This window comes from Galeopterus variegatus, unplaced genomic scaffold (assembly GCF_000696425.1).
Source record: "Galeopterus variegatus unplaced genomic scaffold, G_variegatus-3.0.2 Scaffold5035, whole genome shotgun sequence".
Taxonomy (NCBI): Eukaryota; Metazoa; Chordata; class Mammalia; order Dermoptera; family Cynocephalidae; genus Galeopterus; species Galeopterus variegatus.
This window is the reverse complement of record NW_007731146.1, coordinates 93,202-117,531: the sequence shown is the minus strand read 5'-3', so window position 1 is coordinate 117,531 and position 24,330 is coordinate 93,202. Positions and strand designations below refer to the sequence as shown.

Genomic DNA, 24,330 nt, shown 5'->3' with positions numbered 1-24,330 from the left:
AGGCTGTTTACTGTGAAAGGCTAGCTAAATTTTCCTTAATGGTACCTACCAAGCCTGAGAAGCAATCAGGGAACGATGTTTAGTGTGTTGCGAGTTGTGAAGAGATGCTTAATGCTGTGAATCTTTTAGAGGCAAACAGCAGAGATCTAGAAAAAAGCAGGGGCTGTGAGGTTGAGACTGCCTACAACAGCAGCTCTGTGAGAGAAGGCAACAGTTCTGCAGATCAGTGTTCTGAAGAGCAGCATCATTCTCAGTCACATTTATGGTTTGCATTATATTTCAATTTATTCTAACAGCAAATCATCATACTTATCATTGAATGAAGACATAGCAGCTTGAAAAAGTAAGGAGTATCATAGTCATCTCCTCAGAAGCTCAGTGGTTTTGCTTAGGTAGGGCCATCAGAGGTCATTCCCCAGGGTGGTTCCAGCTCAGGTCTATGAGAATGAATGACGTGTTAGAAGAACAGAGCGGATGGGCAACAACCATAACACCACGCAACAGATGCAAATAAGGACATGCTATTTTTATGTTTATGCCAAAGAAAAACCTGTGTACCATGACCCACATATCCACTATGGCCTACCTGATGGGTCCAGAATAAAAAAAAATGTAGGAAATTTGCAATATCAGTATATTCCCAATATGGCATATGAAGTGATGACTTTATATGCCATCAGTACTGTTATGCCAAGGTACATTGTACACTGTACAGTGTTTTTTTTTTCGTTAAACTAATTGATGTATGTGACTTTCTAATCTATGAGAATAAAAAAGTCACTGCCAGAGCAAAAACGATAACATAATGAGGTCCCCTATCATAGAAATGTGATAATAGTTCGGTGGGTTTTATTCTAAGAAAACACTGGGTATGAGTTTTTATCAAATCACCTTCTACTTTGTATTAAGGCAAATGTGTCTCCTCTTAATTTCCAATCCTTTTCTAAGACAGAATAATAAAATTATGTTATAGTTCTACCTGCACAGTGCAAAAAAATTCTGTCTTTCATCCTCTTCGATGAGTTTATGCCTTGAAGTGAGGATGAGATAGGAGACATGAATCTGTTCTTCCCTCACTTGGCGTCAGTACTTAAGATTCTGCCGGAGTGTCAGCACCTCTCTGCTGGGTGTGATTCTGTATCTAAAATATTTTTCACTCAACTTGATTCTAGAGTGTGAGCCAATTCCTTTAGCAACCCAGGGAACACTGATTGATTGCTTCCAAAGTTGAAGGGGGAAAAAAAATACCTGGCTTTGTGAGATTTAAGAGACAGTAATTCCCTTTCTAGCCGTGCATGCATATGTGACCAAAATCAATTGTGGGGCTTGAAGGCTTGAAGAAATAAATTAATCAAGTGGACCAATAACCGTCACAATGACAACTCAAGTTTATAATAAGATTTTAGTTGAGTGAAATAATGTGGAACTGTTTACTGGAAGACATGAATTGTGGGTGTACGTCGGGATTGGAATACCTTGAGACAAAAGGCTTCAGCTTCTACAAGCTGTTCAAATCTCTAACTAGAGAGGAGTAGGCTTTCATTGCAAAAATACATAATCAGTTGAAGCGGCTTGACAGTTTTAGGAACTGTTTTATCCTAAACAGTGTGCCAATTCTGCCATTGGAAAGCTTACCTGTTATACAGTGAGAGAAAAATCATAGAAGAAAATATCTTATAGAATAATTTAAAATATAATGAAAAGACTGGTCTGTCTGGGGAAAAAATGTATTCAGCACTTAGTCTGGAATCATTAAATCAGGACCTGGGTTCAGAGCAGCTCATGATTGGGACTGTGTTGTATTTGGGCAATGCCACTGACAATTGAATGAATCCAGAGTTGTTTAATAGAGCTACAAAATTCTCCCTAAAACCCAAGAAACACAATCTCCTTGTAGTGTTCTGAAAACCTAATAAAAAGGTTTAGGCTGTGGCATCATTACTTCTGTATATCAAGTACTGCAGTCCTATGACCATGTGAACAAGGTATAATTTGCTTTTTCAAAGCCACATAACTATTCCTCATATGACTGAATGTTGGTAGCTCTTCATCATTGCAGGTTATGATTATGATAAACAAGGCAGTGTATAAAACTGAGCTCAAAAGAGCAAATGTATGTTGTTGAAATCTATGAAAGGAATATGTGAATGATTTTAGAGCTTCCATCCAGATGATCAAAATGTGTTTGGGTAAAGGGCATAAAGAAAAATCATGTTTTGTAATAATGAATATGCTAATAATAAATAATAAAAATAAAAATAAATGTTTTGGGGTAACCAAACAATTGGGTGATGCAGAAATTGAAAAACTAATTAAAGGCAAGAGAAAAATATTGACTAGCACAGAAGAAATGATAAAAAATTTCTATAGAAGATGAAGATAATGATTATGAACCAGAAGAACTGGTATATTAGAATTTTCATTAATCTGACACTAAAAAACCGAGTTCACCTCTCGATTTAATTAGTATTAAAAATATTTATGAAAGTTGTTAGGTTAAAAATAAATCTGCTGAAATCCATCAAGTTGGTATCGCCTCCCTTACTTTTCTTAGGATACTTTCTCCTGTTTCAATACATCCTTCCAGTGCCTGAAACTATACCTAAGACACTAAGAAAATGCACTCTGAGTTCTTGAAGAATAACATAGTCCAGTGAAAAACAAATTCAAGGTCAAAGTTATTGCATAGCTTTCCAAACAATCCTGATTCTTAATTAAAGTTTAAGATATCTTAAAGGGTGGGAGGTGAGATAACTGTTGTATATTGGGATTTTTGCTGTGTGGAAATTACTACATGTGGATTGAGATAAAGGGAAATGGGACCCATTTAAATGGGGAAAGAGGAATAATTTAGCAGCAACAGATACTATTTTAACTCTAGAATATGTACACTGCAAGTAACTTACATTTTGGTTTTTATTCCCCAGGTATTATTTAGGGAACTTATTTTACTTTTAGGACGGAATATCTGTGTGCCAAAGCACAAAAATATATAGGTAGGAAAACATTTTTTTAGCTTAGATTCATAATAGTAGTAGTAGTAGAAGCAGCAGTAGCATCAACTTTGCTAGTATTACTGCTAATATTTGGGATTGTTTTTACTACTTTTTAGACATTTTATATACATCATCATCAACAATCATTACAACAGCACTGGGAGGTAGATATTGAAATTTTCATTTTACAAAAAAAAGGAAACTGAGTTTTAGGCAGTATAAATCACTTGCTCTATTTCACAAAGATAAATAGTTGGAGTGGGGATTCTAATCTAGGCCGGGTGACTCCAGAAATGAGTTTCCTTGGTCACCCACCTTGTACTGCCTCTCAGAGTGTTAATTTTCTTTTTTATTCCCTCAGCTGATTTAAATAATTGGTAGTTGACAAGCTGAATACGAAGAAATGATTTAATTTCATTAGTCAATGGTTGGAGGGCATTTGTTTCCATATCATTCTGGGCAAAACAGTCAGCAAAATAACAATTGACATCATTGAAAAGCCTCAGTTCAACTAAGATCTGAGATAAACTCAAACCATTATTTGCATCATTTTAAAACCTTAGTTGCAATATATTTAAAATGAATATAACTGAACCTGAAGAGAAAATATTCTTGTTGAAATGTGCAGAGTTGAGGTCACCTTCACTTTAAATTGTGGAGTTATATCTACATAAACTATTTTATGTTCTTAATATCTTCATCAGGCATTTTTATTCCTTTTTTTTTTTTTTTTTTTTTTTTTTTTTTTTTTTAATATCTTCATCAGGCATTTTTATTCCTTTTTTTTTTTTTTTTTAATATCTTCATCAGGCATTTTTATTCCTTTTTTTTTTTTTTTTTAATATCTTCATCAGGCATTTTTATTCCTTTTTTTTTTTTTTTTTCTGGTCCAGCAACAGATTGCAACCCTCAGGGCCCCCCCCCTACCAGACCGGGACCGGCAACGGGATCGCAACCCTCGGTGTTGCGCCCGCCCCTCGCTCAGCCAGTGAGGAGCTGGTCTGTATGTGGGATCCGAACCCTTGGTGGGAGAGCCTCCGCGCTCCCAAGCAGCACAGTGTAGCAGTGCGCCACCGGGCCGGCCCTTCATCAGGCATTTTTATTCCTTTTTTTTTTTTTTTTTCTGGTCCAGCAACAGATTGCAACCCTCAGGGCCCCCCCCCTACCAGACCGGGACCGGCAACGGGATCGCAACCCTCGGTGTTGCGCCCGCACCTCGCTCAGCCAGTGAGCAGCTGGTCTGTATGTGGGATCCGAACCCTTGGTGGGAGAGCCTCCGCGCTCCCAAGCAGCACAGTGTAGCAGTGCGCCACCGGGCCGGCCCTTCATCAGGCATTTTTAAATGGGTGAAAATGTAGTATCTGAAAGAAGCAATTGAGAATATTTCAACAGTGTTTCTTTAATTTGAAGAATGTGTCTTTCCTCTTAAGAACCCTGCTGTGTTATTTTTAACCATGTTATTTTTGATGAATCCTGTCTTTAAAACTCAGTTTTTTTATTAAAGTGCATCAGGATTCCTTAAGTGATCTTTATGCTGTCATTATCTTAAATGTGAAGTTATGATGAATGTAGCACCAGGCTAGAGAACAGTAAACCTGGAATGTAGTCTTAAATGTGTCAGAAGTTGACTATGTGCACTTCTGTAAGCTCTTTAACTTTTCTAAGTGCTTAAAATTCTCATCTATAAAACAAGTTTGAATAGATAATAAAGGGAAAAAAAGATCAGAAAAGAAAGTCTCCTTTCCATTCTGTGATTTAAAAAAAAATACATTGTACAATGCTGGATTCTTTGGTGCAACATTTTAAAAATATACTTACCTAAGATAATACATATGCATCACGACTACAGGATATTTTTCATTTCAGCATCGATCTAATAATGAACAAAGAATGTTATAGAATTTATGAAGTACTTTATTTGTCAACTACCTAATCATGCAGAAGGTATACAAAATTTTGAAACTTTGCTTAGAGGAAAGGATGCTTGCCAAAATGTAATTTTACATTGCAGTTTTTATTGGCCATCCTTCATATTTATTTAGTTTTACATTGTCTCCACCCTTGAAGAGTTTACAGTCTTCTGGGAAAAACAGACAAGGAAAAAACGACAACAGAATTTAATAAGTGCTAATTATTGGGTATGCACAGAATGTTGTGGGACAACAAAGGAACTTGAGTGCCAGAGAAGGATTCCCAGAGGAGATGATGTCTAAATTGAATCTTGAAGCCTGATGAAAGATTTAGCCAGGGCAAGCCTGATGACAGATAGGGCAATAGGGGCTGAGTCATAAGAACAGGTTTAGTGTGTTTGGAAAACTGCAAGTAGTTCAGGAGAACCAAAACAGGAGGCACAAGAAGTAATGATAGGAGGTCAGCGTGGAGGGGAATCAAGGGTCCAAAAGCTCCTGATTTTGTAAAAGATTTAGTTAGACTTCAATTTAAAAGCAATGGAGAGCTATTGGAGGAATGTATTAGTCATTTTGTGTTTTGACCTCAGTATAGAGATGGGATTGGATGTGAGGCATTGGGGGTGAACTGGAGATTGGAGACTAATTGGGAGGTTGTAATCCAGGTAAAAGGTTGCCTAAAATTAAGTACTGAGAATGTAGAAGAAGATGGGTGGGATATTGAGAGATATTGAGGAGTTAGAATTGATAGGATTTGGAATCTGATTGAATGTGTACGGAAAAAGGGGAGAAATCAGGGATCACTAAGTTTTTATCTTGGGACAATGGGTGAATAGTGGTTATATTCGTAAATTTAGAAAACACAAGAAAAGATTTTAAGGGGAAGATTTTGGCCATTTTAAGTTTGTATTTCTTGTGGGACAAGAAAGCCCCGTAGACATTTGGATATGAAGCCTGGTGCTGAGAGGACAAAGCCTGGCTTGAGGTAGAGATCTGGATATTAAAGACATGTGCATGGATGAGAACACTCAGGAAAATGTAGTGTCATGGAAGTGATGAAGAACAAAGAAAAAACTCTGGAAAACAGAAATTTAAGGCATGGGTAGAAGAGGAAAATATGAAATAGAACAAGAAGGAAAGAATTATAGAAAGACAAAAGGTAGAAGATAATACTTGTTTCAAGTATCATCAATAATTCTTGTAATTTCAATAATTCATGTTTCAAGAAGAAAGGAATAGTTGTGGGTGTCATGTGATTTGCAGAGATACTTATAAGGACTGAAAAATGTTTATTAGATTCAGCAGGAAGGAGACTGGTGGTGTGACCTTGTTGACAGTACGGTATCATCAGAAGCAGGACTGCAAAAGACTGAGGAATTTGTAGAAGGTATGAGGAATCAGAGTATATACTATTCTTTCAAGAATCTAGGCTGGAAGGAAGAAAAATAGCTAGGGATGTGTCTAAAATATTTATTTTTTGTGGTAAGGAGAAGAGTAACTTTAATACAAATTGGGCAGAGCCAGTAAAGAGGAAATGTTGAAGCAAAAGAAGAAAATATGATTAATGGAGAAGATTCCAAGGAAGTGAGATGAATGGAATTCAGCATGATGCTACCAACCTGGTTTAATTTTTGCTATTTTAACAATGGTAATTTTGAATTTTCAGCCAATAGTTAGTAATCTCTGGGTATCAAAACTTTGCTTTTGTCATGATTAGCTAAATTAGGGCTGAAGTCTATGACAATGACGTGGAGTGAGAGTAACAGACTAATGTGGAATAAGCTTATGATTTTTCTACATCATATAACCTCTGTAAATCTTATTCAAGCCATCTGTAAAAGGGGAATTAAAATGGTACTTAATATTTAGAATTTTGGGGTATTATTCTACAAACATATACATGAAAAGCTATTAACATTCTCCTGAACATATCATAAAATCTATTTATATCGAGAGATATAACAAATTAAAGTGCCTATGCCAGTTTTTACTGAAGTACTGGAATGGGCAGAGGAGAAGGGGTAGACTCTATTGTTAGTTTCTTCTCTGCCCAACTTCTACTTGGCTATTTGAATTTGTCTCTGTGTGTTCAAGACTTTGGTGATCTACTCCAGCATATAGCAGTGGCTTTCTGAATACTTTGGGAAATCATATTTGATATTCACCAGCAGTCTGTTGGGACATCTTATAGAAGCATAGCAATGAATTTGCAGAAAAGTGCATAGGGATACCCTGCCTGAATGATGGAAAGAGAAAAATATTTCAAGTCTGATTTTGAAACTATGTGTGTGGATACACACACACACACACACACACACACACACACACACACACACACACACACACAGTTTTTGCAGGCAAATGGGCCATTATGTCATAAACAAGCCAGTTTTGAGAGTGCCATGGCAAAGCCAAAAGAAAATCACACTGGTGTTCTATTTCCTGGTCATTTCAAGAACTGGATGAGGGTGGGAGTAGATTTCCACATAATAAAACACTAACTTGATGTGGTTCAGAAACCCAGAAGCCCCTTTTGCCATTCTTCCACCAGTTGTGCCAAGCATATTTAAAATGGCAAAGAGAGATTGATCCCTGGATATAAGTGATTGCAGTAAAAGGAGTAGATAGACATTACTTTTAAGAAAAAAATTTGTCTAGCAAATATAGTACAAGGAAATCTAACAACTTATCCAAATATTATAAGGTAAGTGGGAGGAGAAACATTCAACTAAACATTGGGAATTAAAGCCAATTCTGTTCTAACAGATGTGCCTTCTGATGAAGTCAGAGAGGAGAGGTGGGCTTGCTTACCTAGCCAGGAGATTCAGTTTAGAAAGACAATCAGAAGGGCTAATAGAAGCACCAGAGGGTCTAATCTCTGAGTGCTCTAAATAATCAAATAGTACACAAGTATCATATCAACTTCATTCATCTCAATTTATTGAGCAATTATTGAAAGAGAGGCTACGCAGCCACAGTACAAAAACTTACTGGAGATAAAGCAAGAAAATAGAGTTATCGAAAGGGACAGGGGAAGGGTTTAAAAAGTGATATTTCTTATCGAATCTAAAAGAATATTTAGACGTTTCCCCCCCCCACACTCACACTTTTTAAATGACTGATGAGACCCTCAGAGCAAATTGTGCTAATTGCAAACAACTTCTAGGTAAGGTGATTTTATTTTTCTAGATAAGGAAACCTAAATTCAACCTAAATTTAGGGTACAAAAAGCAAGTTCGTATGAAAGAATCTATTCAATTTAATAATTATGCTAAATGTCTTAATGCCTTTACTGACCAAATACCCTGACAGTCTAACTCATTCAGTTTTTGTTAAGAATTTTATGTGGTTTGAATTTTAATGAAAGATAAGGATGACATATTTGACAGTGGAATTTAAAGGTTTCTATTCTACTGTACTCTTTTCATCTGGAATTCTGACTTTAAAAATTGTTATAAACAAGATTAGCAAATAGGTTTGGGACTAGAATATAAATGTAGAAATTAGGAGAGAAATCAGAATCCCTAAGGTTACAAAGAAGGAAATCAAGCAAGATGTAGCTGCGTTTGTCAAGCCGATTAAGACTTTGTTTCTTAGGCACTATGCAGTAAAAAACAAACGAAACTTCTCTAAAATATTAAGAGAATTGGTACACATAAACCAAGACTTTAAAAAATACTTTACACAACCTAATTTTTAAAAAGCCACCTTAAGTATAAAGAGCTGCTATTGAGAACAGAAAATAGACATTTTCTAGTTGATAGAGAAAGCCAGGGTAGGCTCAGTAGAAATTATGGAGGAAATATGTATGGCCTAACTTATAGAAGAATGTTCTCATAAATTATGCTATCTGGCAGCGAAATAGGCCATTTCTACCTCTAGGAGAAAATAAATTGACTATAGGTATTTAAATGGAGGGTGAGTGGTCTACAGGAGGAATTAACTGAGTGAGAAATCACACGAGATAATCTTTATAGTTTTCTTCCAACATTTTTACCTTTACGATTTAAAAAAAAAAATTAAGTTCCTAGTTATTTTCAAATGTGCTCTGCTAGGCTTTGTTCCTTTCATGGATTAATAAATAAGCAAAAATTCATGTAAATTCTTAAGAGAAATTTTTACTTGTGGAGAAGTACTTCTAACTGGCATTAAATTATTAGCCTATGTGGCATTGACCTTTACATTATAGTTAAATTATTTTTCTGTAAAGACACACAAAAATGGTGGGTCAAAGGTGGGTCATAAATACTCCTTCCCCAATACATGATAAAATAAACATTTGTAAAGTCCAGTCAGAAAACCTCAACAGCCACCAGCAAAGTGGGAAAGCAATACAATTTAATTTTATGAACTTCAGAAAGAGGCGCACCAAAGAAGAAAATATTTTGGCGTGGTGTAGAGTTGTTCTTAACCCTGCCTCTGTACTTCTGATATGGAATACGTGGGACAACAAAATTCTCAGAATTGTCACTAATACCTCCAAGTTAGCAGTAAAGTGAAATGAAGAGTGGCCCTTGGCTTTTGACTCTTCTAAATAATTGAGATGATTGCTGGAGAGTAACAGGTACAATGGAGGATATGAACAAGTGGACTGACTTTCTGAAAAAGGCCAGCAAAACATCCCCCCATGGAAGAGGGCAGATATTGCCTTGGTGAAGGAAATCCTAGTAGAAGACACTTCCAATCTCAGAAGTCAGAGCATAGTCCAGGTCTACTTACAGTGGGCACACAAAGCCTGAGCTGGGCTCTTCCTCCCCTCCCTCATACCTTCAGTCTACATAGAGATGGGCAGAACACAAAGCACCAGCCTCTCCTTGTGGTTTATAGGAGAACACCAATAGACCTCGGATGCAGTGAATAGGGAGACACTAATTCATCTACTATCAGAGAAAACAAAGGGTCTGGTCAGAACTGCCCATGTTTTGCACAAGGTAAAATATAAAGGATCTGGCAATTATGCAAATACATTTAAGGAAGAGAGAGGAGGAGGGGGACAGGGGCAGGGGAATGGGAGAGAGAAGTGGAAGGAAAAGAGATATTTAAAGAAAGATGAACCCAAGAACTCACAAAAATTCAAAGGAGTTGGGGAGGAAAATTGAAACATATGGGAGTTCTAATTTCTCTGTGTTTCAGAGTTGGGAGCCAAGTGATAGTGTCGAAAAGAAAAATTTGTAATTAAAAATGACTAACACTTTAATATTCATAGATGTCTTTTTTACTTAGAAAATAATTCTTATGATAAAGAAACATTTATGTGACCTTTAGAAATTCTCCAGTTGCATTTCTTTTTTCGTCATATTAAAACAAAATTAAGTTTAATATTTTTAAATTTAAATGGAAGGTATGGTATGATCGCATTTTTCTGAAAGTATTTTTTAATTGATCTACCTGCCTATGCTCATATATATGCATATGATAAATTTACATAAACATACATACATATATATGAAATAAAATTTTAATGAATTTTTACCCTCACTATGTTTACCCTCACTATGTGAGATGGCCTCTGGTATTTCTACTATATTCTTTTTCTTTTCTTCTTTCATTTTTAAAAGCTGTTGCTAGCTTACAACCTATAGTCTGAAAAACACTACACTGTCCTTTGCTGCCCGCATTCACAAACCCTTTTGTTTCTTATAAAAAACTGTAAAGTTAAAAGAAACTAAAATTTCATAAGTTTTGCAAAGCTTATTTTTTTTTAAGTGAGCATAACATGGAAATGGTCATTTTGTTTTGTTGAAAAGAGAACAAAATTATAACAGCACCAGTAACAAGAAAGAAATTAGTAAATCTTAATGCGTAAGTTCTTAAAACACTCTGAAGTGATAAGTAGAGGGTTACATTCTCCTACCTGTGAGCCACAGTAAAGAGGAGGTGAATTCGTGGAGCAGCACTTGGAGGCAAAGTCTGAGCGTTTGTCAACCAGCGCTGCCAGGTCAGTGGGTGTGGCATCAGGCAATTTTGCTCTTAGACGCTCTGCCAATCTGAAAGACCATTTTTATGTGAGGTTTTTATTATATGTATTTTATAAACATTTCTAATGAGAAATGATAGCCAACTTCAGATCTTTTATAATAAAAAAACAATTAAAATAAGTACTTGCCTGACTCGAGAAATTCTATATCTGTGGAATAATTTTTGGTGAGTCGATTTGAGATTAGAATGTGAAATCTATGTCTCTTTCAAGATAATGAAAATAAGCATGCAAATTGCTGCTGCATTTGAATTCCAATCTTTCCCTTTTCATTTGCTCATTATTGCAACACGGATGACTTTCTCTTCCATTTCCCTGACCCTTCACCTTCTCTCCAATTTTAGATTTCAAGCTCCTTAAAGAGTATTTTCTTTATGGGACCTCATACTACCTTAATCCTTTTTCTTTTCTCTCATATTTTACATAATTTTCTCCTGAGTTTGTCTACTTATCAACTCACTGTGCTGGAAAACACTGAAAGGGGAGTCAGGAAACTTTGGTTCTCATTTTGAACTGTACCGTTAACTAACTCTGCATCTCACTTTCTTGATGGTGATAGGACTTGGTACCTCTGAGTCTTTCAATTTGAACAATCTATGATCTTGCTGCCTCTTCATCTTCATAATGAACAACTCAACCTGGTTTTATGACTTTCTCTAGGAAATACTTGCCAGGCTAGTAGTGGGCAATGGGTGGTAAAAGAGACCCAAATTTATCTGGAGCTGGGGTTGTCGAGGTGGATGCTAGAAAGGGACACGAGGGAAAGGGGGACTAGTTTATTCATAACAAGAATTATTGAAATGAGTAGGTCCAAGCTAGGAGAGGAGGCAAAGTGAGACCAAAAGGAAATCAGATGATTAAAAAAAAAAAAAGTGGGGGATTTCAAATACTGAGACTTAGTAGTCTTAATCTTTTCTAATTTCATAACCCTAAATGTCAGTTCTACTACAAGTTCATCTGGAATCCAGACTATATAAACTACTACTCAGATACCCCATGCAATCCTGGAGTTCAAAACTGTTGCCAGAGAACTTAAATTCGAATTATCTGATTAACATTATTTTATACTACCTCCATAATATTCTACTAGATTATACAATTAAACAGTTTTCCGATAACTGAGAAATAATCATTTTGAACTTAAGTCTCAGTTTTTCATTTTTTTTTAAAAACTTTGCTAAGGTAGACTTCATGGGGGTCACTGAAAGAAGTATTTTACTTTTAGGAGTATTTAGAAAGATCTTTTTTATGGAATTCTATTTGTGCTTGCTTATGGCCCATGTTGTTTGAAATGGATCTGAGAAACTTACTAAATAAAGTTGAGAATGACATGGTCTTCTGAATGGAGACTTTTCTCAAGAACCCAGTACTACTACTTTCATTATTACAGCCTGTTATTTTAGTGTTAACACCTACTTATAAAGAAATGCTTTCTCCTCCTCTTAATTGAGAAAAATGACTATTGAACATCATTATTGATAATTAGCATTTGACTTCCCAGTTTATAAGGAACACATGCTGGTGATGACCACTGACACTATACTTGGTTGAAAGTTTGGGTCATCTTGTCAGGCAATATGTCATGAAGTTAGATAATATTTTCTAGCAGTTTTATAGCTCCCCAATTATATGTGGCAATATCTACAGATAACTTTGGGGCAAGAATACTGATAACCCATGGGCTAATTTTGCCATTTTGAATCAAGTCCCTGCAGATAGATTATATAATGTGGCTGTGTTCTAAATAGCCTCTCACCTTATACACATGACATTTTGTTCCCCCAGAAAAGAACTCAGCTGCTGCTAACATAGATATTAGATTCTGACCACTTTTAAAACTCTTAATACAGCTTCTCTTTTTATTGTTCACATAGCACACCTAAGTTTTCAACCATGCTTTCAAAGCACAATACTAGGCAAATATTACTGATAAATTTGGAGGATATAGCCAGAACAAGTCCCTTACTTTTTCTTGTATTCAGTAAATGTGTTTTCTGAATAATCTGCACATAGTTCTTGTCCCTTGGCAATGAAAGAAAATAGTTCCTTCTTCAGTAGAGGACCCTGTAAGCAAACAACAATTGTGTAACAAAATTAATTGTCTTGAAAGACTGTCCCATGAGGCTATTAAATCAGAATTTCATATACTATATCAGTATGAATATTTATTATCTATACCAAGCACTAGAAAACATTTTCTGCATAAGTCTAGATAGTAATTTTAGTCTTTGTAGGCCATATGTGGTCTCTGTTGCAACTATGCAATGCTGTACCAAAGCAGTCATGATCAATGCAAAAAAAATGAGGATGGCTATGTTCCAATGAAACTTTATGTATGAACACTGAAATTTGAATTTATATAATTTTATGTGTCATTAAATATTAATCCTTTTTTGATTTTTTCCAGCAATTTAAAAATGTAACTCAGTTCTTCCATTTTTACCTCGTAGGTCATACAAAAATAGGCAGTGGGTCAGGTTTGGCCATGAGCTGCAGTTTGCCAACCCTTGATCTAAATGGTTGATAAAGAAAATCTAGCAAATTATACCTTATCATTGAAACAAGCAGTAGAGTCTTCAGAGTCACAGCAATCACCAAGGCTTTTCAGGGTTGGTTCAAGTACTTTACTGAGGAATACTTCTGGAATGTGAGTCCTCCTACTTAGTTCAAATGTATACCTGGCATGAGAGAGAAGAGATAAAACTCTTCTTATGAATAGATATGTGTATATGCATTCATGTTTTGAAATGTGACATATCTATCACAAAGAGAGAGCACCTGTTTTCTGCATCTTAATTAAAAAAGGAGATAGCCAAATCAACAGGCTTTGAGTTATACATATCTTCTTTGAATTGTAAGTTATTAATACTTGCTTTGAAGCTATTGTGACTAGTTAATATTGAATTAAAGCTTTGCATGCATGCATATTTTCATATATGCTATATATAAGCATATCTACTTCAAAAGCATATAGAACGGTCCTTTGTGCAAATATAATACAATCGATCCTGTATAAAGCACCATGTGGGTACTTTAAGTAGCTTTTCCACGAAAATAGTATTTTCTAAATTCTGCCATTATGTTTTATCTCTCTGCTGTTATGCACTTATAAAAACAATGAGTATTCAGAAAAATGAAAATTAGAATCTTGGTCCAGTTTAAATTTTGCTGTCTGGTATCAATAATTGATATTCCAATTTGCTTTTTCAATGTATTTGTGAAATATTTTATTCTATGAGTATGCATACACTCATAATATATGCAACACATGGTGTATTTTAGTTCTTTAGTTGAGTGAAACAAGATAAAGATTTACCATTTCTTCCTATTTAAAACAAGATAAAAATTTATCATTTCTTCCTATTTAATCTTTTATTTCTTTTAATGGTTTTGAATATTAATAATGTCAAGAAAAATATTCTGTTTGCTGTCTGTTTTATTTGTATCAAACGCTTGCTGTCTAAAAATCTGAAATACTTTAGGCTTCTGACTTTGAACTAGAAGCAATATGATAAAATTAGTTAATATGAAATATTTCTGGTGTTACATGTGTATAGTATTTTATTGTAGAAAAAGATATTTTCACATTTACTTTCACCTACACTTCTACAAGCATTTTTCAAGCCACCTGTGTGCTAAGTAAGGCAAGTATTACCATTCTTAAATTAATTAACAAGAGAATGAAGTTCCGAAAGGTTAAGTCACTTCTGGCCATACACAGTAATCAGAGGAGACAGAATTAGGAACCCCAGTTTCCTTTCTCCATATCCAGAAGTCTCTCTATTAAACTTAATTATTCTTCATGTAAAACAGATTATTGGGTTTTTAAAATCTGAGTTATTTAAAATCAATTAACAAATACTTAAAAGTCCATGAAAAGCATAAAAAGTGCTGTGCCTGTGTTGGAAATGAGTGACAGCATACCTCCCTCCGTCTGGCCTGCAGCATGATTCTTTTGTGTCCAAATGAACTTAAAATGGAAACACATTTCACATCACCTCTACTTACTGATCCATGGCTTTGGTGTTTTTTTGATCACACCCGTCTTTATTTGTGGGCAACTCGACATCTGGCAACTCAGGTGGTTGGGCAGCTGGCATGGAGTAAGTGCACAGAAAAATGTCCATGGGTGTTTTTTCTTGACAACAGTCTTCAAACTTAGAATTTTTCTTGGATAAGTTGTCACAGATTTTTACTGTGTGTTCAGGCAGCTACAAAAGAAATGGTGAGTTTGTGCATTGTTAGTTTCCTGGTTTGCCTGATTAAAAATAAGGCTTACAAGTCATGGCATCATGTTTGTAAAAGTCAGTGTAAATACTCTCAGTAAACTGGTACAATATTTGGGAAGGCAATTTGTCAACATGTACTAAAATCCTTAAAAACATACAATTTCACATCTAAGAATTTTACTCAGAAAGTAATTACAGATAAAGGGAAGACTTAACTATAAGGTTATTAAGTACAGCATTGCTTAAAATAATGAAAAACCTATACAACCTAAAAACAACAATAGAAGATTAGTTAAATAAAAGAGGAATATAGATATAATACATGTAATAGATATATGCAATTGAGTCCTATTTAGCCATTATATATCATTATAGAAAAACACCTATTAACACAGACATGCATTTTTAATGGAAAGAGACCAGGCAACTCAATGTATCTATTGCTGAAGAGGTCAACAAAACCTTTTCATCTACTTAAAAAGATTATGCAAGTTAAAAATGGTGAAAAAATTTGAGATGATTAAATTACTAAAAGTATAATAAAAACATTAGTAGCCTCTAATAGTATAATGGTTGCAGTGCCATCTAAACGAACTTTATGTGATAATGATTTGAATCTGCACTGTCCAATACTATTGTGCATTTGAATGTGACTAGTATGACCGAAGAATTTTAAATTATATTCAAATTTAAATATATATTTAATTTAATTAACTATGATTAAATTTAAATAACCGTATGTGGCTAATGGATACAGTACTAGAAAATGTAGGTAGAGTTAGGTCTTGGGAATCCGATAATCTTGTCTTGCATGTAAACCCTGCCGCTTACTAGTTGTGTGGTCTCAAATTATTGACCCTTGCTAATCTTCTGTTTCTTCATCTGTAGAAAGGAGTTAAAAATATATTTACATTTTGTAGGACACATGTGATGATCCATTCAGATAATGCACATGAAAATCAGTTTAGAAGAGTGCCTGCCACTCGACACATGGTACATGATGATAATGGTGATAGGGGTTGTCTTACCTCCTTGGCCATGCAATCCTCAGAGGCAGACTCACAGCATTTGGAGAGGATTTTAGTAACATCTTCAGCTAGTGGCAAAACATCCTCCAGATCAGCAGTAGGTACTTTCTGGGCTAATTTTATGAGATGGCTAAATAGTTAAAAATAAATTTGTTAGCTTACCCACATTCTCAGTGTTTTTGTTTTCATTATGAACACACTGCCTGGAGGAATGATATCATGGTGTTAACTCTTTGGCCTCAATGGCCACATGAGCACATTTGCCATGCAATGGATCCTATGTGCAAAAGCCACATACTCAATCAATATTTATTAACTCTGGTGTGGAGCTACAGGCCTTTTATTAATTCTTTTATTTTATCTACAATTTCTCAGCAAATTTATAAGAACATTTTTAAAAAGACTGTGAGGGGCACAAAAATACAACATTGGCCTTATGAGTAGAGAGACGTCAGTACTTTCTTTAATGCTGTTTTAGACCTAACATTTTAAAGGCATCCTTCAACTGTGTAGGTCTGGCCAGAAGAGAAGCTGCATTTGAGAACTGAAAATTTGAAAAGATTCATTGGGATAGTTTAATTCTGTTCTATTAATGTTTATGCCAGTGTCACACTGTCTTGACCACTATTGCTTTGTCATATATTTTGCCATCAGGAAGTTCAGTCCTCCAACTTTGTTACTTTTCAAGATTATTTTGGATATTTGGGGTTCCTTGAGATTCCTTATAAATTTTACAATTTTTTTTTCTATTTCTACAAAAAATACCATTAGGATTTTTATAGGGATTGCATTGAGTCTGTAGATCACTTTGGGTAGTATGGGGATTTTTAACAGTATTAAGTCTTCCAAACTACAAGCACAGAATGGCTTTCCATTTATTTGTATATTCTTTGATTTCTTTTAGCAATATTTTGTAGTTTTTATTAAACATTCTTTTACAATATGATTTTAACAAACTGTATGGTGTTCTTTTACATGTGTATACCATAATTAACCTGGGCATTTTCTGCTTTAGGGACATTTAGGAAATCTCTAGTTTTTTCTTGTTTAAAAAAATGTAGCACCAATATTTTATAGCTAAATCTTTCTTAGCATCAAATGCTATTTCCTTGGGGTAAATTCCTAGACATTAATGCAAGTATAAATTAATAATTAAGCAATATATATGGTAGTATTATATTATAAATTCCTACGTTCTACTTGCCAAATACACTATCTCAATATAAAAGGAAAACTAAAGGACTAGAGAAAACATCATTGTGTATTTGGGTAGTTCTAATGGAAGACTAATTTTAAAGGACTCAGGAAAGTAGTTTTTATTCTCATTACAGAAGTTTATTACCCACTGCCAGCAAGAAATGGGTTCATTTATTGCCATTAGATAAAAAAAGCTTGTGAATCAGAGTAAAAGGAACTAAAGAGACTATAAATACTGAAAAGAAAAATCTGGCAAATCTAGATGTCTGAGGACATATGACAGAAGTATAACATAGAAACTTTTAAAATGAAAATGTGGAGTTAACAGTAAAGGAGCCATACAAAAATCAAAGTGATGGTTGCAAATAGCTGAAGTAGATAAATAATAAGAATAAATATTCATGAAGATCATGAGATTATTCTATATAGTAGAAGGCTTCATAAAGCAAGTAAGAATTCAGGGAGTCTCATCCCAAGAAAAAACTGCAAAGCAAATAACAGATGATGGACACAAAGATTTTTTTTTGGGGGGGGGCTTTTTTATTTGTAATCTATGCTAATATGAATATTGAAGATATATTTTTTAGTGGTCTACCAGTTTTCCCATACAACAGGTATGTGGAAAAGATTGATTAAAACCAAATCTGATGTTTTACAACATAGCCTTGTTCCTTATTGGTCATATTCTGTGTAGAGGGGGGAAAAAAGAATAGGGCCATATTTTTGAAGATTATAGGTACATAAAATTATATTTTGTTTCTTCTATTACAAATATCTTCTTAGAGAACCCTAATATTATGGATAGATAGCGCATAACAAAACTTCTAAATACAATGACAGTGCTTAATCTTTACCTAAGCCTTGATTTCTCCCTCCCATAAGCAGAATATTGTGAGCAGACTTTATTTGACATGGTAGTGAGAAGCGATAAGTGTTTAATCTGGAGTCTCTAGAAAAAAAAGCACAAGAATCTCATTAGACAGTCAGGATCTCTTGAAAACAGAGGGCACAAATGTCAAAAACAGAGACTACTAATTTCATTTTTTTGATAAATGCAAAACTGAACATTGACCAAAGGAACAATGATATTTATTTCCCAGAAGTGGTATGTTTACTTTCCAATTAACAAAAGGCAAGGGAGGCATTTTAAAAACTTTTACTGATTGCAGACTCTCAACTTCTACCATTGTTTAAAAGGAATGCCATCACAAGAAGAAAAAAAATGGCACATAAGTATGGGACCTACCTCTTTCAGAAAGCATACGGTTGGGTTTGCAGAAGTACAGCAGGACCCTACCATAGAGAGATAACTCTTGGTGTAACTGACCAAAAGTGGCAGAGGAGCTTGTCCATAATTACTGGAATATTCATACATAAAACTGTGGGGAAAAAAATAGGATTGGTCAAAAAAACTGGGAAAATGAAAACTACTTTTCTACAAGTATTCTGATGGAGAAAGGATGCATGTTACACTAATTTATAGTTTTAGTATCTATTAAGCACTAAGGATTTAGAGAAAGAGTTATAATACTATTTACTTTTAATTGATATATTCATTAAAAAATTTTATTTTTTCCTAAATTCCCATAGGTCTGCTTGGGAGGAGGGGCCATTGTCCCTTTATTCATGAATGTCTAGACAGGTGAATTGCCCATGGTGATTGCTTATTATTTAAGCTGCTAATTGGATTAATTACAATGAATGTAATTAATGGGTTTACGCTTCATTATCTATCTCGGTTTTTATTCTAGACAATTGCTATGCATAGGTGTACTAATTTGTTGAAAAAAAGTCATTTTAATTTTTAGAAACACAAGCCCCTACGGATCTAAAAGGGACTCTGAAATCTTGGGAAAAATCTCTGAAAATTTACAAGAACAGGCAAGCCCACCAACTTTTATAAAATTGTGACCAATTTAAATGACATCACTTTTGATTTTTGTGTGTGTATATATATATATATTATTTTTTCATTATCATAAATTGGCTTTCCCCCATTTTTGTTCATTTTTATGACCTTCCAGGACTAAACACAAAGAACCAGTGGCACCTTATCTAATTCCTCATGCATGTTAAGTAATAAGAAGGTCAAATTTACATATTCATTTTTGTAGTACGTGTCATGTTCACAACTGTTTCTTGGGATGAAGAAACTGTTAATTTATTATGCTTTATTGGAAATTAAGTATTTAAAATGCACACAGCAATAACCTTGCTTTTATCATAGGAAGTATGCAAGGATCCCTAGCATAAGGGGAATCACATTAGGGGCTGTCAAATATTTGATCATATGTCACATGGACAGGAGATCCAAATGATTCTGTTTCAGATGATAGAACTAGGACTAGCATATGGTGATCTGGGAAAGTTGATTTCATCTCTTTCTGAGAAAGACATTCACAATAATCAGTATCAACAGGGAGTTGTGCTGTTGGGTGAGAGTCAGGTTCCCCTCATTGGAAGTTGCCATAGAAGAGATGCTTACATAGAGTAGGGGGTTAGATTAGATTCATTTCTGATATTTTATGCCTTAAAATTCTATATATGACCAAAGCAGCTTACTGGTCAGCAAATCCCTTTGGATCTGTCCTGAATCCCTCACAGATTTCATCATTTGTTGGCTCCACATAGGTAGGAAATTCCTGTGGCTGGTGCTTTAGGGCAGCCATACAGAGTTTCCGTTCGAGGCCCTCTTGGGTACAGCACTCCGCTGTTCCTGGGTGCACTGGGAATGGAGAGTCCCTTTCACAGGACTTGGCAGACAGTGCAGAGGTCTGGAATGAGAGAGGGAAAAAAGGAAACATGTATATGCAAATTTCCAGACTCGTAGTTTTCCATTCAGTATGACATCTTAGTCTATCATTTAACAATTCTCATTGATAACCAATTGTCTATGAGATGATTTGTCAATGTGAGAAGCTGCATAATTATACTTATAGGCAAATGTAGGGTATTATTTATGTTAATAAATAACTCTCCTCAGAATAGAACAAAAAAATAGAACTTTGTCTGACTGTGGCCTTTATAATTTTATCCTCTAGCACCGTGTTTCTCCATGGAGATATTATCATCTCTGAGGATGAGAGGTCATTTGGAAATATTATATTAGTTATTCTGTTATTATTTTCTACCTGTTTTCTGCTGCAATACCTCATTAAGAAGGAAGACCTCCGTTTCTTAAATGAGCAGACCTCAATTTTTGACTGCTTTAGTCTTTGCATTCTCTTCCCTAATGATTCTTGAGCCTGCTTTGGCTTCAGAATTACTCATAGACTAAATAAAAATAAGAAATGCTTGGACCAGAAATTCTGATTCAGTAGGTCAATGATGGTGCCTGCAAATCTTTTTTTTTTTTCCATAGCCCCAAGGTTTATTCTCCAGTGCAGCATGGGTTGAAAACTACTAGTTTACATTAATTTACTGCCTCAGTCCTGATACACTGCTGCATGTGGGCAGTCTAAGCACTACCAAAGCAATGGTAGCAATAAGATGTTGGTATTAGAAAGAACTTGTGAAATAAAGATGGAGAATAGAAATAGCTATCATGAAGAAAAAAACATTAGAAATAGTCATCATGGGAAAAAATTACTTTGAGATTTATATAGGAAAACGTACTTTGACATCCTCACACTTATTTTTACAGGTTAGGCATCTTTTTAAGGAAAAACCTCTAAAAATCTTTCCTCTCAGTAAAAGAAAGTAACATGATGAGTGAGTCACTTAAACCCACGTCTCATCCTCTTCCGTGCCTACCTGCCATCATGTCTCAGAACTTAGGAGTTAGACTGTCTTTCTCTTTGTTATCTCTCTTTTCAACCAAGCTCCTTTTTCCTTCCATTTCTTTCCCTGGCAAACTTTATGTTTTTTCTTTTTAAAACTATCTCTTTTCAAATAAAAAATGAGGTTGAAAAATAAAAAGCACCGACACATTTTTTTAAAAGTGCTTTGAATAAGCAGAAGAAAGAGGGAAAAAAGTCAATGCCATCTCTGGTCTCTTAAGCTCCAGGATTGTAGAGACAGATCATATCTCTGGTCAAGGGATGTATTAGCAAATATATGAAATAAAATAAAAATGTGCTCTTTATTTTGACCATGGATGACGGTTTGATGCTTGCTTAGTTTAAGGTGGTGCGGAATGTCAGGTTAAAATGATGGGTGTTTATGAGCTTGGTGATGGAAGAAAATGATTGTGAAATTCTTAGAAAGTAGATAAGGACCAGATAAAGCAGTTAATGGGTAAGAGTACTGATTTTATTACATCTACTATAATCAGATTTTTTGAGTATTGTTTCTGCAGCCTAACTGCCAGAGGCTTGAGACTGATTTGTCTGCAGACGCCTTTATCAAATACATTTAAATGTCATTTGCACCAAGCCTGATGACTGCATTAGTAAATTGCTGAAACTCCTGAGATTTCACCTTTTTCAGGTACTGTCTATATTTTAAACCCTGTCATTTCAGCATTTTAATTTCTGCATATATACTGTATGGGAAAAACCCCAGAACTTAGTATATGTATATAGGGCAACATTAGAAACCCAAAATAATTTGAGGCCGACACTAAATTATTCTGGAGCTGTGGGTACTAGTCCTGGCATGATGATAAAGGTATGGGTGGGGTTCTAAGCTACACAGCATAAGTTGGAATTATTTCAAGAGGTTCCTAAGTCTATATTTGTGAACCTCGAATTTATGGCGTTAAAAACTCAGGGTTTTGAGTCAGACTGGACTTACACCCTATGCCCACTTCTCACTAGCAATGTATGTTTAATAAATCACTAAGTTACTTTACAGCTCCATTTTCTCACTTGAACCTTGTAGGAATAATGGGTAAAATGGACTCATTATGTTAGAAGAAACCTGGACTCTAAAGAGAATAGACTTCATATTTCCCCCACATTAGGAGTGGATGGAATTGCTGTCTAGAATTTCCCTGAGACACGGCGTGAAGGCCCATTAGGCTTTGTGCTCTGGGCTGCCATAGACATCGCCAGCCACATATACCTACCCTGGTGTCATAGCAGGCAGGGTCAGCCCCTTTGGCACAGCAGGCTTCGGTCAAGGAGACAACTTCCTTCACAAGCTGACTGACCTGTTCAAATGTGCCACTGGGAAACTTTCTGCTGTATAGGACTAGTGATCTGAGGGGGGAAAGAAAAGTCCATATATTAATTAGAACTGAATTTTTTTTCACATTTTTGCACATACTAAAATATAAAATCTGTTCAATTTTTAAATGGAATATTGTACACATTTTAACAAATATGGCTAATGAAAAGAATAAGAGGTTTAGTTTAAAAAGTAGTTTGTTCTAGGTGAATTAATCTTGTAAAGCAGTAGAAATTGGACTTGGGTTTCCATTATACCAGCTTGGTGGTGTCTTTCTCAAGTCTCCCCAAATGAACCTGTTTCGTACCTTATTGCTTTTGTTTGCAAGAGTACTAGGGCGTACTATTGCATTTTAATTTACCTTAGAAAACTGCTGGCTTATTCTTTTTTTAAACTCATTAATGAACTTACTGGTGACAATTCTTAGACCACAGTAACCACAGTTCAACTGGAATCTTTGGATGTCTTCCAGACATCCCCGCCCACATTGATCCTGGGCTCTCTCCTCTTAATCTTAGCAGAGATCAGTTCAACTCCCCACGCTGAATGGAAGTTACCTCACATTTAGTTTTGTTCAAGGTCAAGTGACTGAGAGAGACTGTGGATACTGCACACTTACAAAGATGTGAAGTCGTCCTTTCCCAGATCGGCGAGTTCCTTGCAGACTTTATCCTTTTCATAGTCTCGGCCTAGGAAGCAGAAATAGAAAAATTTATATCTTTTCCCTTTTTAATGAATATTACATTAAGTGTACATGTAAAAGCGTATTTCAAAAAGCTTGTGGAAAGGGAGAGTTAAAAGATAATATGAAACTTTCCACGATCTTTTTCAAGTACCCTTGTATAAAGTGATTCTCCACATGATCTATGCTGAAAGCAGCATTTTCTCAATATCCGTATGCAGTTTCATTTTTTGGGTGCCTTTCTAGCTGTTTTCTTACAATGGACCACTATTTTAGGGCATGCTGTAATGTTTTATTGGACAGCAGGAAAAAAAGGAGAAAAAGAGTGAACTAGTACCGAAAGTAGGTAAGTCGAATGATGTGTTAACTAGTGAGTCAGAACTTATTGATATGACAATCATTTTTCTAGGTCCCATCTTAATAATAGTGCTAAAATGGGACTTTTTCTCCTTCCTTCCCTCTTTTCCGCCCTTCTTTTTCACCCTTTATTTTCATTGTCTCAGTTTCACTGAAGGCCTCACAAGACATAAGAACAAAAATAAGTGGAGAGTGTCTCCGTTCCAAAGTGGGGGGCCAGCCCCAGCAGTGAGGGCTTGCAGGAGGTGTGTGAGAGCCAGTGCTGACACCCTTGCACTGGTACCCAGCTCCAGGCTCTGTACGAAGTCTAAGGATTCAGCCAAGGGAGAGGGTGGAAGTGAAGCAATATATTTTCTGGAAAAAGTTGTTAGTGTGGTGAGTTTGGAGAAATGGTGGTGAGTGTTTCTCCTCACTAAAAGCATAGTGAGAGACGCTTTAAGGAAGTCACTCAGAGACCTTGGCAGGTGACCTTTGGAGTTTGGGTTACAATGGACAAGTGTCTGATTCAGGTCAGAGAAATCTAAAGGGCAAGGGGCTGGTTAAGTGGCCTGGGGAGTAAAGGAGAGGGCTCTGGTTGGGAAGCTCTGGGGTGGCCTTGCAGAGCTGATAAAGATCAAGCTGGCCTGGAGTTGTCTTAAATATTTATTTTTCCCCCCAAAAGGGCTATGTAGAGGGTGGTGGGTTGCCAACAGTGGGGCACCTCTATGCAGAGTCAGACAATTTGAAATTCAGGGGCCCCAAAGGGAGGCTTAAATTATCAGCCGGATGTGAGAGATCTCCAGGGATGACAGGGCAGAGTCTGCCAAAGACCCCACAAACAGAAAATGGTCAGCTTTGAACATCTCCAT

General features: G+C 35.6%; 1 protein-coding gene across 1 annotated transcript in view; it reads right to left on the bottom strand.

The window, feature by feature from the left end:
- Window positions 1-259: 259 nt before the first annotated feature.
- GC (group-specific component (vitamin D binding protein)) overlaps window positions 260-24,330 on the bottom strand; it is a 38,545-nt gene continuing 14,474 nt past the window's right edge. Inside the window, exons 2-13 of the mRNA XM_008588788.1 lie at window positions 23,063-23,132; window positions 22,343-22,475; window positions 19,897-20,108; window positions 18,581-18,713; window positions 18,189-18,283; window positions 16,138-16,267; window positions 14,889-15,091; window positions 13,429-13,558; window positions 12,847-12,944; window positions 10,758-10,890; window positions 4,815-4,869; window positions 260-437 (exon numbers count right to left, since the gene is read on the bottom strand). Coding sequence (XP_008587010.1) covers window positions 4,840-4,869; window positions 10,758-10,890; window positions 12,847-12,944; window positions 13,429-13,558; window positions 14,889-15,091; window positions 16,138-16,267; window positions 18,189-18,283; window positions 18,581-18,713; window positions 19,897-20,108; window positions 22,343-22,475; window positions 23,063-23,132 — 1,367 coding nt within the window. The 3' untranslated portion in view covers window positions 260-437; window positions 4,815-4,839. The remainder of the gene's footprint in view (window positions 438-4,814; window positions 4,870-10,757; window positions 10,891-12,846; window positions 12,945-13,428; window positions 13,559-14,888; window positions 15,092-16,137; window positions 16,268-18,188; window positions 18,284-18,580; window positions 18,714-19,896; window positions 20,109-22,342; window positions 22,476-23,062; window positions 23,133-24,330) is intronic.